Below are 16,485 nucleotides of genomic sequence, written 5' to 3' on the forward strand. Positions count from 1 at the left end.
TAGAGGGGCATAGTGACAAGACACAGAACTTCCCATCCTGGGGTATCTTTCCCACAGTTTATGTAGCATGGGACAGTGGTTACACTCAGGCTCTGAAATCAGACAGCCTGGATTCGTAGCCTAGCTCTGCCACCAAGTTCTATTACTTAACCACTCTGTCCCTCAGATTCTTCATCTGAAAATGGAGGGCAACAGTAATTCACTGCCTCTGATAGTTCTAGGGATTAAATGAATTAATATGTGTAAGGTCTTTGACCCATGGTACTCTGGAAATGCTGGGAAAATAAATTATAGTACACATATAAGCACAGACATGTACATATGCAGTATTGAACATTTTTATTCAGAATTTTTATCTTGGTGGCATTTTTTAAAGATTTTATTTATTTGTCAGAGAGAGCGAGTGCACAAGCAGACAGAGGCAGAGAGAGAAGCAGACTCCCTGCCAAGTGAGCCAGATGTGGGACTTGATCCCAGGATCCTGCGATCATGACCTGAGCCAAAGGTAGCGGCTTAACCAACTGAGTCACCCAGGCGTCCCTCTTGGTGGCATTTAATGCGCTGCTTTATGCTACCACTTTACATTTCATCCACTAATCATTTCAAGGGTTGCACAGCTCCCAGGATTTAAGATGCTACTCTGAAAACAGCTGAATGTCTGTTTAAATCAGCACCTATTTCTAACACCTAAATAAATAAGCACCTATTTCTCTTCCCCTCTAAGTATACATCGTGAAGCCAATTTTCTACTATGTAACTGAATCACAAAATGAGAGAATGCCAAAGTTGGGAACAGACCTCAATATGGTTTAGTCCAGTGATTGGCAAAGTCCAATGCAAACTAGAATCAGCTGAACAACTTCTTAAAGTTTTTTTTTAAGATTTTATTTATTTATTTGACAGACAGAGATCACAAGTAGGCAAAGAGGCAGGCAGAGAGAAGCGGGGTAGGGGGGGAAGCAGGCTCCCTGCTGAGCAGAGAACCCAATGTGGGGCTCGATCCCAGGACCCTGGGATCATGACCTGAGCCAAAGGCAGAGGCTTAACCCACTGAGGCACCCAGGTGCCCCTGAACAACTTTTTAAAAAATACTTGCCTGGGCTCCACTCCTTAGAGATCCTGTTACTCAATCTAGGGCCAGGGTATTTTTAAAAACTTCCCCAGGTGGTTCTAATGTTTAGCTGAGGGCTAACTACTGATTTAATCCAATCCCCTTATTTTCCTAGGGAGAAAACCAAAATCCAGAGCATAAGCAAGTTGCCCAAAGACACTCAGCCCTTTGGTGCGTGGTGCACCAAGAGAGCTGACGGCAATAGCAAGAATAGGTTGATGATGTTTATAATTTTTTCTTGTTGGAGTTAATCCCGGAAGCATTTCTCTTTAGTTCAGAGAGATGTTACATGATTTACCTTTTACTGAGACATTCTTCTGGTAAGGCTGAAAGGGTTCGCATTCCCTGACCACGTAAGGACAGAGATGGGATTATACATTCACCACACACAGCCAGCCAAATTAGCAAAGCTCCCGAAGAGGTCGCTTGAAATGCCGAAAATGCCTCTTCTCCACCGTGATCACCCAGAGCTGAGGGATCTTGGCAGGGTGGTGAGAAGCGAAAGGGCTGGAAAAGAGAGGAAAGCATTCCCTCCCAGGGGGAGGGTGCTGAGAATCAACGGAGAACCGACCAGAGCTGCCAAGAGGGAAAGGCGAGGAAGAGAAAAGAATTTCAATGAGCCCAGGGAGCCTCTGCTCCCCCCAAAACGGAACAATGATGCACAGTCCGGAAGTACCGACCCTCCTGGGAGCCCTGAGATCCAAAGGAGACGATCAAAAAGGGCTCTGCAATACGGGTACTAAAGTAAACTTCTCCCAACACTTACCAAAAAGGGAGCCCCCCCACTCCCGCCCAGTAAAGACCAGAGTTCACTTCCCCCAAACCTCTGCTAGTCCCTCCGTTCAGTATATGTGCTGCCGAAGCGAGCACTAGTCCGTCCGTTCAAAGCCAAGCTCTCCCACCTCACGGCCTCAAAAAGGGGCGGTCCTGGCTTCACGTGACATTGTGGTCACGTGATCCAGGCCTCGCGGGAGCCGAGGTACGTGTTCCAGCTCCCGGAGTCGGAGGTGGCCGGGGCGCCCAGCCCCCAGCCCGCCGCCACCATGCTGTCACGACTGCTGAAAGAACACCAGGCCAAGCAGAACGAACGCAAGGAGCTGCAGGGTGAGCCGATCGTCCCCGTCCACTGTTTTCTCTCCCGCCGCGGCCTAGCCTCAGCCCGGAGCCTGAAGCTCGAGTAACTGCCCGGATCCTGGGAAGGACGCGGGCTGGTGGGCGCGGGCGTCGGAGAGGGGGTGGGACCGCTTTTTTTTGGAAATGCCATTCTCTTGCCGGCGGGCTCTAGTGCCTTTGACTACGCTGCGAGCCGTCTCTCCCCGCCCCCCCCCCCGGGTAACGCCCCCCACTCTCGGTCTCCGTGCATCCTCGTCTGGCCCCCGCGCGAGGAACAGCGCTGTGCGGATTGGCCCAGGGAGCCTCTGGTCCCAAAAGTGGGAAGGGACGCTCCTGGGGGAGGAGCGTGCTGCGGCCAGGCTGAGAAGAGATTCTTGGAGGCCTGAAACCACGGAAATGGGGGTGGGGCCCTTCCAGGATCTGGCCTGGGAATCGGGGAGTTATTAATCCTCAAGCCAGGAGAGTGGAAAATAGTACCGGGGGTCTGGAGTTCTGGGCGCCGCCACTGACTCGTTAGCGTCCCTGGGCGAGTCGCTTCCGTTCCCAGGGTACCAGTTAACTCACCTCTAAAAAGAAAAGACTTAAGGGGGGAAAAAAAATTTTAATAAAATGAAAATCCTTGCTTTATGTTTTGCAAAGTCCTTTTCAGCCCCAGCACTGTAAGGTTAGTTGAGATGTTCCTGCTACTAGCGGAATAGCAATGAGTGGCGACCCTTTAGCACCACCCTTCAAAAAACCGATTCTCTACTCCAATCCCTTTTCCCCTCATCGCTAGAGAAGAGGAGGCGAGAGGCTATCACTGCAGCGACCTGCCTGACAGAAGCTTTGGTGGATCACCTCAATGTGGGGTATGAACTTCTTCCCATCAACACCATTCCCCCCCTCTCCTCCCCCCACCCCCGCAAGTTTAGGCATTTGCAAGGTCCAACCCTCAGACTGCTGTAGAGGGGGTGGGCTGTTCCATCATTCCCTCCCCTCCCCAGCTTAACTTTATGGGGAGAGGCTTGAGTCAGCTCTGACCTCTAACGTTGCAGGAGGAGGAGCAGCTGTAGTGGTTGGAGAAGCAGCCAGATTCCCCTCTCCCCACAATAACCTCCCTGGTGCTCGCAGCTTGATGCCATCTGCCCACTTCCCTTCACCCCTCCAAGTCCAGCTGTCACTTTGGCGGGAGGGAGAGCACCCTCCTTCACCAGAACTTGCCACCCTCTCCTTCTCTACCTCCTACCCTCGGGCAGGCGTGGGGAGCAGCTGGCAGGAAAGAGATGGCACAGCTGGTGAGGGTGAGGACAGAATCTATCCAGGGGCTATAGCAGAGCCAAGCCTTCTTTTCCCTTCCTTCCCAGTCTCCAGACACCACCCCCCATGCCAATCCTATAGGAGAATGCCTGTAACAATCAAAGACTTTGGAATGAGCAAAGAATATTGTCTCTTGACCCTGAGTAACCCAGAAGAGTGCTGAGATGATGACTGGAAGAAAAGAGGCAGTATGATGCCTTCCACCCCAGGACAAGTAGAATGACTTGGTTGTGAATCCAGAGACTGAGTCACCCAAGTGAGCCATGCAGGGACTGTCATCTTAATTACTCATCTCTGGGGAGGATTAGGGGACAAGAAGCCTGTGGTTGGGGCCTCTGATCTCCCTCCCCTGCAGACCTCTCCCTTCACTCAGTGTGAAAGTGGGAGGTCAACAGGAAAAACTGGGGTTTTAGGAACTCCCAGGGGAATCTCTTAAAGCATCGGGAGCCCCCTGCTATTGCTGTTTGAGCTCCTGCACCAGCCCGTACTATGACCAAGCTGTCTCCCAAAGAGAAAGGACGGGGTCTGCCCCCTTTCCTCCCTCCCACATTGGCGCCTCTTGGGCTCTGCTCTGAGATTGGCCCAGGCTTCTCCCTCCGTTCCTCCTTTGCTAGGGGCCACCCCTCTTTCAGCTTAGAGGACAGCTAAGCCAAAGCCAGATTAGAAAGGGTTTTGTGTTGCTGCCCACGGGTCCTCTCATTCCCTGGAAAGGAAAACAAAGGCTCAGTCTGTCTCAGCCCCTGTCAGGTGTCCTTCCCATTCTCTCCACCCACCCCAACCCCTTGCCCTCTCCAGCCCCCACAGATTCCATTTGGGGGTGGGCACCGGATGTGGAGTCTCCCAGAGGACCTAGAGCTTTAGGATGGGGAATCAAAGACTCTCCAGCCAATGAGAAAGAACAGTAGTTGTGGGATGGGGAGGTTGGGGGAAGAGTGGAAGGGCAGGGGGTTGGAGGTAGCAACCTCAAGGCATTAACAGTAAGTGCAGCTAGTCTTGATTGAGGAGAAAGAAAAACTGCTTAGAGCAGAAGGAAGAAAGGGTGAGAGAGAGAGAGACAGATTGTGTGTGTGCGTGCATGCGTGTGTGTGTGTGTGTGTGTGTGTGTGTGTGTGTGTATGTGTGTTCCTTCATCTGTGTGGGTGAAAGGAGAAGGGTTGGGAGAGAGACTGAGAGCCAAGAAGATGTCCCTGAGATATCTTCTCTTGACCCTGAGTTCCTGGGGAGGGGGCTGCTCTCCCATCCCACCCCAGATTCAGGGAGGGGCCCAATTTCCCTTCCCAACTTCTTGCACAGATCCCTGGGCTTCCAAGCAAGGCCAGATTTCTACCTGCTGCTGGATTTTCCCAGCTCCTCCTTTACCCTCCCAGCTTCTTCCCCGGGGATATTCCCTCCAGGTTAATCCTCCCTTCTCGAACCCTCCCAGCTTCTTCCCCGGGGATATTCCCTCCAGGTTAATCCTCCCTTCTCGAACCCAGCTTTAGGAATTCCTCTGGTGGGGTAGGAGATGGTAGGTTTTCAGTCAGCTCCCAGCTAGGCTCTCCTGGGAATGCTGAGAGTGGGAGGAAGAAGTTGGTTCATTTGCATCACATCCAAGGATGGCCAGAATCACATGGTTTTCCCCAGTTTGACTGCTGGCTGCCCTCCCACCCTTGCAGTGGAATATTAGTCCAGGAGACCACTCCCCACCAGATGGGTGAGTTGATCTCATCCCTCTTCCAACCTCTAGTGTGGCCCAGGCCTACATGAACCAGAGAAAGCTGGACCATGAGGTGAAGACCCTGCAGGTCCAGGCTGCCCAGTTTGCCAAGCAAACAGGCCAGTGGATCGGGATGGTGGAGAACTTCAATCAGGCACTCAAGGTGGGCCACACTCCCTCATCCGTGGGACCCTATTAACTGCCTCCAGGCAGGTCAGTTCAGGGCTCAGTTTAAAAAGGAAATGGGGGTGCTCCCAGCAATGGTTGGTATCTGTGGTACCCAGTGTCAGAGAAGCTAGAGAGATAAAAGTAATTGGTGGGTTCAAACAAAGCCCTTTCTAGGGGATGGATGGAAAGTACCCCTATCTGTCTCCTTAGAGCCACACTCTACCCTACACACTCTGACTCCCAGCCTCCCGCCTCCTCCCCTTCCCAGGAAATCGGGGATGTGGAGAACTGGGCTCGGAGCATCGAGCTGGACATGCGCACAATTGCCACGGCACTGGAATATGTGTACAAAGGGCAGCTGCAGTCTGCCCCCTCCTAGCCCCTCCCCCATTCCTAACCGCTACCCCACCCCTCCTGCCTTCCCCATGGGGGAAGCTGACAGGCCAAGAATAAAACACAAGCCTCCATTTCTGTGTGGTATGTTTCAAAGAGCTACTAGCCCAGCATGGGTGGATAGGAGTGGAAAATTCAAAGACTATTTCCCTAAGTGACAGTTACCTTTTGGGTAAAGGGTGAAGTGAGCGTCCTCTTACCGTGCCACCCCTCTTAACCTCTTTGGGCCTGGTGCAGGTGCATGTTGCATGAGCAGAAGGCAGAAGTTTCCCACACCTCCCCAGAGAAGGTTAATGGGCTCTGCCCCAAGCTTCCTAATTCAGGACTTTGGTTCCCCACAAAGGAGAAATATGACAGGGAGCAGGCTTGGTCCCCGCTCTGGCGCTCTGCCTCTCCACGTGCTCATGGCCTCTCCCAGCCTGGTGCTAAGCAGTGTCATGAGTCCGGACCAGGTTGGAGATTAATTTTTGGGCATGGGGGCGCTTCAGGGCTGGGAAGGAGGAGGAGTGGCAGGTCCAAGGTCACCAACAGAGAGGGCAGCTGCCATCGTTGACATATCCCTCCTCCTGACAGAGGCGCTCAGGCACTCCCCGGCTGGGGGCCGCGGCAGGCCTGGCCTGTGCCAAGCATTGGCTTTGACTGCCAGGCTCCAGCTTCCCTGGCTCCTCCTCCCGGCCTCTCCCCTAACACCCCCCCCACACACACTTAATACCTCTGGGACCCAGGCCACCCGCTGTAGACTTTGGCATTAGCAGTAGCTAGTACGGGGAGCCTGGAAAGACTGGGAGCAAAGTCTCTCAAACAGAGCACAAGAAGGAGCTTCGGGCACTGTACTGCCTGCTAGCTTTCCCCAGAGGAGGTAAGCAGGGTCCCGGGAGCTGGGTGCTCTGAGGGGGCTCACCTGGTATCACACGTGTTGATAAGTCAAAGCCAGAAGCTTTTCATGCGCTTCCTCACACTTGATCGCCCTTGACCCTCCACAGCTCCCAGGTGGGCCACAGCTGGTGTCGGCCCCGCTGGTAGAATAGAAAACAGGTTCAGAGATGCAGCGAGACACTCAGCATCGCACAGTAAGTTTGGGGCCAACAGGGCTGAAGTGCTCTGTGCCTTGTACGTGTTTCCAGAAATAAGGCCCAGTTTACATGGAGAGAATTCAGATGTCGCTGGCTGAGCAGGAGAGCTGAAAGCCAGCCAGATTCCTCTGCTCGTGTGCGTGCCAGAGTCTGCACCCTGGCCCTGGACCCTCAGGCTCTAGTTAAGGTAGCCCCCGATACAGGGTCTGCCTGGATTTTTGCTTGGCTTAAATGAGCCAGAATTTGCCAGTTCCCTGCCAAGCAGAGAACTTCTCAGTCTGTTCAGAGTGGACTACCAGCTAGGGAGGATATTAGGGGCAAGGGTTTCCAAGCCTGAGTAAACTAGACAAGTTCTCCCGCCCAGCCTCGGCTGCCACCTGCAGGTCGCTTGGACTCTGGCCATGTGGCTGCCCCTGCTGCTGGGAGTCTTGCTCTGGGCAGTGCTGTGGTTGCTCAGGGACCGGCAGAGCCTGCCCACCAGCGACGCCTTTGTCTTCATCACCGGCTGTGACTCAGGCTTCGGCCGGCTTCTGGCCCTGAGACTGGACCAGAGAGGCTTCCGAGTCCTGGCCAGCTGCCTGACCCCCTCGGGGGCAGAGGACCTACAGCGGGTGGCCTCCTCCCGCCTCCACACCACCCTGCTGGATGTCACGGATCCCCAGAGTGTCCAGCGGGCAGCCAAGTGGGTGGAAACACAGGTTGGAGAAGCAGGTGAGTAGCGCGGGGCCTCCAGGACCGTGGGGCCACCGGGACCATGGTGCAGGGTGCTCACAAGGGCCTCAGGAACCTGGAGGGACAGCGTGGGGAAGGAGAGTGATCTGGAGAGAGCGCGTTGGAATGCCTTACCTACCCTGTGGTATCTGTCTCCTCTCTCCTCAGGGCTTTTTGGTCTAGTGAATAACGCTGGTGTAGCCGGGATCATTGGGCCCACCCCGTGGCTCACGCAGAACGATTTCCATTGGGTGCTCAACGTGAATACACTGGGTCCCATCGGTGTCACCCTTGCCCTACTGCCCCTGCTGCAGCAGGCCCAGGGCCGGGTGGTCAACATCACCAGTGTTCTGGGTCGCCTGGCAGCCAATGGCGGGGGCTACTGTGTTTCCAAGTTTGGCCTGGAGGCCTTCTCTGACTGTCTGAGGTGAGGGGTGCAGAGCCCTGGACTGCCCTGCAGAGATGACTAAAACACAGCATAGTGGGATCCTGAAGAGAAGACATTAGGGCTCAACTTTGTGGGTTCAAACCCCAGCCTCTTCTCATGGGAGCTTCATGACCTTGAGAGGTTACCTCTCTTTATACCAGTTCATTCCTCATCTGTTAAATCAGGATGAGAAGATCTACCTCATGGGTGCTGGGAGTAAAATGAGGTACTTCTAAGGCTGCCACAGAGCCTGGCACATAGAAAATGCCCCCAAGAAGCCTGCTATCATTATTAGTATTCTTTTTTTTTTTTTTAATTTATTTATCAAGTAGTCAGAGAGGCAGGCAGAGAGAGAGGGGAGGAAGCAGGCTCCCTGCTGAGCAGACAACCTGATGTGGGGCTTGATCCCAGGACACTGGGATCATGACCTGAGCCACCCAGGCGCCCCTAGTGTTCTTTTTTTTTTTTTTATAGGAGATAGAGCATGTGCATGCGAGCACAAGCAGAGGGAGGGACAGAGGGAGAGGGAGAAGCAGACCCGCTGCTGAGCAGGGAGCCCGACTGGGGCTCAATCCTAGGACCCGGAGATCGTGACCTGAGCCAAAGGCAGACATTCAACCACCTAAGCCACCCAGGTGCCCCTAGTATTATTATTAGTAACTATTACTTATGGTGAACTAGTACTTTTACAGAACATTCTCTCCTTTATTTGTCCCAGCAACCTTCTAAGGAATAGGCATTGATATCCGCAGGGTAACATAACTTACCCCAGACCACACAACTAGTTAGTGGAAGCAGTGGGACTTACCCCCAGATCTGCTTGCCCCTCATCTTTATGTTTTCCTGCCCTTCATCTTTAAACAGTAATGTTCAGGGGCGCCTGGGTGGCTCAGTCAGTTAAGCAGCTGCTTTCAGCTCAGCTCATGATCCCAGGGTCCTGGGATCGAGCCCCATGTTGGGCTCCCTACTCCATGGGCAGTCTGTTTCTCCCTCTCCCACTGCCCCCAACTCCTGCTTGCTTTCTGTAGTGCCTACTCTTTTCCTCCCTCTCAAATAAATAAAACCTTTCTTTAAAAAAAAGAAATTTTTAAAAATTAAATAATGTTCAAAGTCCCATGAGAACACAAAGGAGACTTGACAAGGAGCAGGATCTGTCTCACAGGAGCAGGGCCTGCCCCCCAGCCAGCCCACCTTCTGTAGGAAGTCTACCTTCTACACCGTCACTCAGCAAAGAATTTCATATACTTTCGTCCCTATCCCTTGGTTCTTTAATTTTCCAATCAGCATCATGGAATACATGCTTGATACTTGGATTTCTGCATCTGTGTCAGGGAGGTTAGATGTGTCTCTGCAGTCTCCCCAGCAAATACCAGTCTACACCCTTCATGTCCAGCACCCAGGACTCAACCCTGTGCTCTGGAACCTAGGGAATGGGGTAGTTCTAAGTCAGGAGTTGGCAAACTGGTCCTCAGGAAGAATCTGGCCAATTGCCTACCAGCTAATAATGGTGGTTACATTTTATTATTTTTTAAAGGTTATTTATTTGAGAGAGAGAGCACGTGCCATGGGGGGAGAGGCAGAGGGAGGAGAGAGAATCTCAACCAGAGCCCCCAGCTGCCACAAGGCTCGGTCCCATGACCCCGGGATCACCACCCAAACCAAAATCAAGAGTCGGATGCCCAACCAACTGAGCCACCCAGGCGCCACTGGTGTTTACATTTCAAATGGTTACATTGTTAATGGTTATCTAAGTACCTACCTGATATCAATAATTTTTAGGCCTGTGTTGCCAAAAATATTTACTGTCTGGCCCTTTAAGAAGTTTACTGGGACGCCTGGGTGGCTTAGTGTTACTAAGTGTCTGTCTTTGGCTCAGGTCATCCAAGGGTCCTGGGATTAAGCGCCTGTTGGGCTGCTCTATGGGAAGCCTGCTTCTCCCTCTCCCACTCCCCCTGCTTGTGTTCCCTCTCTCTGCTGTGTCTCTCTGTCAAATAAATAAATACAATCTTTAAAAAAAAAATTTACTGACCCCTGTTCTACATCTTAAGAGTACAAAGGGAAACAAACCTCAAAAATACATGGCCCATTTGCTCCCATCCCAGAACAGCAGGGATCCCCTTTTCCTTCAGGACCCCGGTCCCCAACTTGTGATAACTTTCCCATTTTAGCCCCCACAACCAAGTCCCCGAGGATCCCTTTCCTAATTAGGGGGAAGAAGCCAGAAACCTCCCTCTATTCCCATCCAGGCGGGATGTGGCTCATTTTGGGGTCCGAGTCTCCATCGTGGAGCCTGGCTTCTTCCGAACCCCTGTGACAAATCTCAAGAGTTTGGAGGATACGCTGCAGGAGTGCTGGGCACGGCTACCTTCTGCCACACAGGCGCGTTACGGGGAGGGCTTCCTCACCAAATGTGAGTATCTGGGCCCACATGGGCACATGGGAAATGAGAGCACCAGAAAGGCCCATTCTACACCAGCCTGCTGGGAGGAGGTGAGGGTGAATGGGGTGCCAGAGAAGAACACCCAGGCCATTTGGAACCTGCCCACTTGCCATACTGCCCTGTGACCTCTGCTGGGGAACAGCTCCAGAACCCAGAATATAGGGCCTGAGATGGGCCAGAGTGGGAAGGGACACTGATTACAACCATCTCCTGGAATGCAGACTTGGAAGTACAGCAGCGCATCATGAACCTGATCTGTGATCCAGACCTGACCAAGGTGAGCAGGTGCCTGGAGCATGCTCTCACTGCTCGTTACCCCAGAACCCGTTACAGCCCAGGCTGGGACGCCAAGCTGCTCTGGCTGCCAGCCTCCTACCTGCCAGCCAGCCTGGTGGATGCTGTGCTCACCTGGCTCCTTCCCAAGCCTGCCCAGGCAGTCTGCTGAATCCAGCCTGCCAGCCTTCTGTCCCCACCCAAGTACCGCCTAATGCCTGGCATAAAATAAGCACTGAATAAATGTCTTGCTTAAAAAACAAACAAACAAAAAACACTGTAGATGGGCAGAAATGAAGTTGTCCGGTGGGAGACTGACCCCATTTAAGCCCTACCCCCTAGGCTGACTTGATGCTGGGGGTCTCTGGCCTGTTTACTACCTGCAAAACCACTAGCAACCACTGGGTGTCACCCCCTATCCCCAGGCCCTCAGGCATCTGTATGGGTCCTTTGACGCTGCACCTGGAATGACCACCAGAGGACACTGTTGGACATTTATTTTCTATGAGGAGTACCTATTTTTCTTAAGAGGGAGGGAAGGTAGTGAAGAGGGGTCCTGACCAGGCTGGGTGGTTTTCATGGAGGAAAAAAGGCAATACCAACGTAAATTATCCCCCCCCCCCTATTTTTAAGAGTTTCCTTGAGATAGAGCGAGCAAAAGAGAGCATGAGTTGGGGGGAGAGGCAGAGGGCGAGGGAGAAGCAGACTCCCCACTGAGCAGGGAGCCTGACATATGGCTCAATCCCAAGACCCTGGGATCACGCACGACCTGAGCCAAAGGCAGGACGTTTAACTGACTGAGCCACCCAGACACCCCCTCCTTTTTTACATTTTTATTTATTTGAGAGACCCTGCAAGTGAGGGAAGAGGCAGAGGGAGAATAGCAAGCAGACTCCCTGCTGAGCCGGGAGCCAGACATGGAGCTTGATCTCATGACCCTGTGATCATGACCTGAGTCAAAGTCAAGAATTGGACACTCAACCGACCAAGCCAACCAGGAACCCCTAAATTGTTCCCTTATCTAATGGATATGGGCCACAAAGGTGTGATAGCAATTTATCACTACCCTAAAAGGAGCCGGGTCCCCTCTGTTGGAAGAGGGAGTTGCTAGGCCCTCAGAGATGGGCAGAACACCAGGGAGGAGATGTCCCTGGTAGATGTGCGCTGGCCTCTCCCAGGTAAAGCCTTTGTGGGAAATCCCTCTGACTTTGGCAGGAGATGGCTTCATGAACATTGCAGCCCCAAAGTCGGCAGCACAGGACTAGGAGACAGGGAGGGATGTGGGCCCCAGCCCCTTCCAGATCCCCACTTCCACTGCCAACCCCACCAGTGTCTTCGGCAAAACCCGCCTTCCCCCAACAACCCCCCCACCACCACCATACGCCTTTCTTTACTGAGGTGCGTAGAGAACAGGATCCCAGAGGACAGGAACACGGGTGAGGAGAAGGAAAGGATAAAGTATCACTCTTCAAGACAAACTGAGACCCTTTTTTTTTTCAGTCTGAAAAAATAATCCGTTTAATTGAAAAACCTGGAGTGTACTACCCACTCCCTTAGATGAGGAGACTGAAGAGACCAGACACCCTACATCACTTCATAGCCACTCCGGATACTCTTCACGAGGCAGCAGGCAAAAACAATTCCCAGTACCTAAAAGTGAAGAGAGGGGTGGAAAGGAGTCAGAAAGGCAAAGTATCCCAGGCCCACCCAGCAGACCCCAAACGCCACCAGGACCCCTGCCCCCAGGCCAGGACTTCCCCGGCACCCTCCTTCCCACTGCCCCTAGTGCCCAGATGCCCCAGAATGAGTCCTGAAGGTGCCTCTCACCTCCACAAAGGCAATGCCCAGGGCTGCTGCAGCCACCACCAGCACATTGCTCCGTAGCCAGCTGCCGATCTTCTCCACACAGCCCTGAAAGGTAGTAGGCACACAAGGCAAGAACATAATCAGAAACTTCCCACCTACCTTCTCTGTTCCCTCTGTCCTCCCCTACTCTCTGTACCTTTCACCCCACCCCTAGCATTCCCAGACCTCCTCCCCATCCCAGGGCCCCAACCCTCTCCACCTCCATCCCTGGTCCCTCTCTCTCTCAATCCCTGAAATACTTCCCAGGTTTCCCAAGTCCCCTCTATCTCAGTTTCTTCCTTACCTCAGAGTAGATGTTATTTATTTGTAAAGAAGCCCCACAGTCCTTCGTGACATTGACGCAGCAGGAGTCAGGGACTTGGCCCTTGGGCACAGTAGGGACACTCTCCCAGTCCGTGTAGTTAGCTGCTCCGCAGCATTTAAACTGCGGTAGAGAAGAAATACGGAGTAGAAGATTAGTATGTGCACCTCCACCTACAATACGAAGATAAGACTCTTCTTTCCCCTCTACCCCTGTTCCCAGCAACCTTCACTCACATCTTTCTGCATCTTGTCCAGGGCCAAAGTTGTTTGGTTGTCTTTCCCATAATTCTGCATCTGCTGCCGGAAGTCCTTGTTAAATTCTAACATCACCTGGGAATAAGAAGGGGCACTGTTGAGGTCAAACTCCAGGGCACACGCATCCCAGAGCAGACCTCTGAGGCAGGGCCCTCCCCCCTTTCCCCTGCTTACCTTGTCTCTAAACACATAGCCAGCAATGGCTGCGGCCACCTCCACCAGCATGATAAGAGACAGGAAGATGGCAAACTGCAGGCACAGTGGACAAGGGTCAGGCTGGAGTCTTGGTGAGAGTGGCCTGCGGTGGCCCAACCAGCCTCCAGTTCACTCATGAAGGTTTTCCGCCCCCTCCATAGGGTACCCTCCCCGCAGTCCCAGACACCCACCCTGGCCCCACACCCAGCTCACCGTGATCATAAGACAGTAGTTCTCCTTGCAGGCCCCACAGCAGCCCACAAAGGCCACCAGGAAGAGGAAGGCACCCACTGCGATGATGACCACGGGCAACAGGGAGCCAGGCGTGGCCCCCTGGATAATGGTCTGACTCAGGACCAGCTGGGCCCCTACACCCACAGCAATCAGTCCCACTGCACAGGCCTGTGAGGAGGGTAGGTCAGAATTAGGCCAGACCCACAACCTATCAGCCCTCAGAGCACAGTGGGTACACCCAGGACACAGCCTTAGCCCCATCCCAGAGAGACGGATTCTCACACCTCCAGGAAACTTGACCGCAGGGGAAGAGGATGGCCCATATTTCCCCACAATTTGATCAAATGCCAAAGGAGAAGTTCCCAGAAAGGCTTGACCCCAGGGCACATATTCCTCACCTAAAGTGGTGCTTCCTATGGGCCTCTAGGGCTCCCAGAACTGCCCTCTCACTATCTTCTAGTGCCCACCCCATCCTCATCAGCTGTTCCTAGGGTTCCTCAGGCCCGCTAGGCCAGGGAGGAGAAGGGATCAGAAAAAGAAACAGAGTGGGGTGCCCCTCTGTGGATAAAGAGCGGCCTCTGAAGCCAGGAGCCCTGGACAGGAACAGACTGTCGTGGGTAGAGAGCCCTTCCCCACCCCCAAGCAGCTGAGAGGAGTGAAGAGGGATGAGGGAATAGAAAGGAAGGAGGCTAAGGGATAGGGTAGGGAAGGGTGGGGAGGAGAGGGAAGCCCCACGGCGATAGCTATCAGGCCGGCCGTTGGCCGGTTGCCCCACTGCCCGGTATCACAAGTGGTTGGGTCACCAGACAGGAAGGGCCAGAAGGGGCGGGGGGGGGGGGTGCTAGGCACCCACGCTGTCCATTCTTGGTCCAAACAAACCTCAGAGGCCCCCAAAAGCTGGAGGGGGTGGGGTGGCCATGCTGTCTTCGGCCTGTTCCCCGGGCTCTCCTTCCACATCTGGTCTCCAGCTGCCTTCATTCTCGGCCCCTAAGCCCTCACCACTCCGGATTCAGGTCTCCCCGTACCCTACCAGCGCGCCCCCCACCGCCCCCCTTCCCACTCACGCAGAAGGCCAGCAGAAGAACGTAGAGCAAGAACTTGACACATTTCATTCCTCCTTCCACCGCCATGGCTGCCGGGCCTGGGGTAGAGGGGAGTGCAGGGGGATGAGAACCGGGCGAGGGGGGACCTCGGTCTCCGTGCTCCCTGCCGGCCCTCGAGGCCTTCCCTGCGCGGCCCCCATTCCCGGCCCCTCCCACCCGGAAACCCGCGGTCAGATCCACGTCTCCCAGCCCCCTCTTCTCCCAGGCTGGAGAGGGGTGGGGGCAACAGCCGCGAAGCCCGGACCCGCCCCGCCGCCACCCCGGCCGGGGCCCGACGACCACCCTCAGCCCGCCACCACCCCCCGCGTTCCAACATCCCCTCCCCACCTAGCCAGCCCCTACAAACGGCCCTCGGCCCAAGCGCGACGCCCCCCCCAGCCGCCTTCCCCTGCGCTCTGACCTCCCCCAAAACACAAGCGCAGCCCGCCTCCCACCGAACCCTCCCCGGCCTCCGGAACTCCGCAAAGTTGCAAAGTTTCGAGGGCCTCGGGAGCGCCCGGGAGCGCGGCGGATCTTCGGGGACCCGAGGCGTGCAGCAGCGAAGGGAGCTACCCGCGACCTCCCTCCACCCAAGCCAGAGGCTGGCCGTGGACCCCGCGGCATCACCTGGGCTCCCCGAGGCTGTGCGCTCTTCTCCCGCCGCGGTTCAGGGGCTCTCTAGCGGAGCCCCCCGGCTGCGGCCCCGCCCGCCGCGCGGCCCCGCCCCGGCCTCCAGCCACAGCCCCTTCCCCCGCCGCCTCCTCCGCCCAGTGGCCGCCCGCCTCCCTCATGTGACGCGGAACAGCTGCGGCCTGAGTCACCCGGCCCAAAAGGGGAGGGCCGAGCCCCCCACCCGGGGCCACGTGGCCCCTAGCCGGAAAGCAGCGCCCACCCCCGCGGAGGGAAAGCGGTGAGGGCAGGATCTCAGGGTGCCTGGGGTCCTTCTGGTCCCCTGGTCCCCGCGCCACCTCGGGCTGGGAAGGCGGGACCCAGCGTCGCCTAGTTCTGCCAGGTTCGGGCAAGCGGAGGAAGCGTGTGCGAGCCAAGGTGGAGATAGTGGCCCGGAGCTACACTCTTGGGGCCCGCGCCGGGAGACTGGGCCGTGAAGGTGACAAGGTGGTCTTCAAGAGGCCGCCTCGTCCTCCACCTGAAGTCCATTTCTTTCCTCTGGCTCCCATCTCTGTTGAAGCCCCCCACCCCCATCCCCGAGTCGGCAGAGGGCGCTGTTAGCTCCCTGGGATAGGGTGGGTTCAGAACACTTCCAGAAAGTCCCTGGCCTCACATTCTGGGAGTCCCCCAACATTCTGGAGTGGGAGTTCCTGTTCCCCCCCTCTATTAGTCCCTTCCCCATTTTCTGGGGCTCTGGAGTAGTGGGCTGAGAGCAGGAGGAAGCAGTCACAGTCCGGTCCCTCCCTCCGGGGGAGGGTGGACAAGGTCTATGCTCCCACCACTCCGGGATCAGCCTCTTATCAGATGGAGGCCTGGGGAAGGACACTGAAGCAGGCACGGATAGATCTTCTGGATTTCCCCATCCCAGCCTAGCAGGCAGCACTTCACATCCCAGAGGGTAAAGCAAGGTGAAGGCTGGAAAGGGAGGTAGCGGCCTCAGGTTGCTTCCCTCCGATGTGTTCCCTGGTGGTTCCCAGAAGTTGTGTGAACAGGCCAAGGACAGAACCAGCCACTATTCCGGGCTACCCAGCATGGGCCCCACCCCTCAGGTTCTTCTAGTCGTGATTTAAGAACCACTTCCTGATGGGGACACCTGGGTGGCTCAGTGGGTTAAAGCCTCTGCCTTGGACTCAGGTCATGATCCCAGAGTCCTGGGATCGGGCCCCACATCGGCCCCCAC

At 55.1% G+C, this 16,485-nt stretch overlaps 2 protein-coding genes across 7 annotated transcripts; one reads left to right on the plus strand and one right to left on the minus strand.

The window, feature by feature from the left end:
• Positions 1 to 2,067: 2,067 nt before the first annotated feature.
• On the plus strand, positions 2,068 to 10,995 carry RDH5 (retinol dehydrogenase 5). Of its 6 annotated transcripts, XM_046012567.1 has the most exons (7): positions 2,068 to 2,215; positions 3,000 to 3,072; positions 5,247 to 5,379; positions 7,234 to 7,561; positions 7,730 to 7,988; positions 10,235 to 10,398; positions 10,650 to 10,995. In XM_046012567.1, exons 1-7 carry the CDS (start codon positions 2,155 to 2,157, stop codon positions 10,871 to 10,873), a joined length of 1,242 nt encoding a protein of 413 aa, XP_045868523.1. In that variant the 5' UTR covers positions 2,068 to 2,154; the 3' UTR covers positions 10,874 to 10,995. The 6 variants fall into 6 exon arrangements, with proteins under 6 accessions (XP_045868523.1, XP_045868529.1, XP_045868525.1 ...); XM_046012569.1 differs by lacking the exons at positions 2,068 to 2,215; positions 3,000 to 3,072; positions 5,247 to 5,379 and adding exons at positions 5,774 to 6,636; positions 6,761 to 6,847; XM_046012568.1 differs by lacking the exons at positions 2,068 to 2,215; positions 3,000 to 3,072; positions 5,247 to 5,379 and adding an exon at positions 5,774 to 6,847.
• Positions 10,996 to 12,188: 1,193 nt separating this feature from the next.
• Positions 12,189 to 15,404, minus strand: CD63 (CD63 molecule). Its single transcript, XM_046010746.1, has 8 exons — positions 15,264 to 15,404; positions 14,619 to 14,695; positions 13,534 to 13,722; positions 13,300 to 13,374; positions 13,105 to 13,200; positions 12,851 to 12,991; positions 12,529 to 12,612; positions 12,189 to 12,351 (listed from the first exon to the last, which is right to left on the minus strand). The coding sequence occupies exons 2-8, from the start codon at positions 14,682 to 14,684 to the stop codon at positions 12,286 to 12,288; spliced, it is 717 nt and encodes a 238-aa protein (XP_045866702.1). The 5' UTR covers positions 14,685 to 14,695; positions 15,264 to 15,404; the 3' UTR covers positions 12,189 to 12,285.
• Positions 15,405 to 16,485: the final 1,081 nt, after the last annotated feature.

This window comes from Meles meles, chromosome 7, assembly GCF_922984935.1.
Source record: "Meles meles chromosome 7, mMelMel3.1 paternal haplotype, whole genome shotgun sequence".
NCBI lineage: Eukaryota > Metazoa > Chordata > Mammalia > Carnivora > Mustelidae > Meles > Meles meles.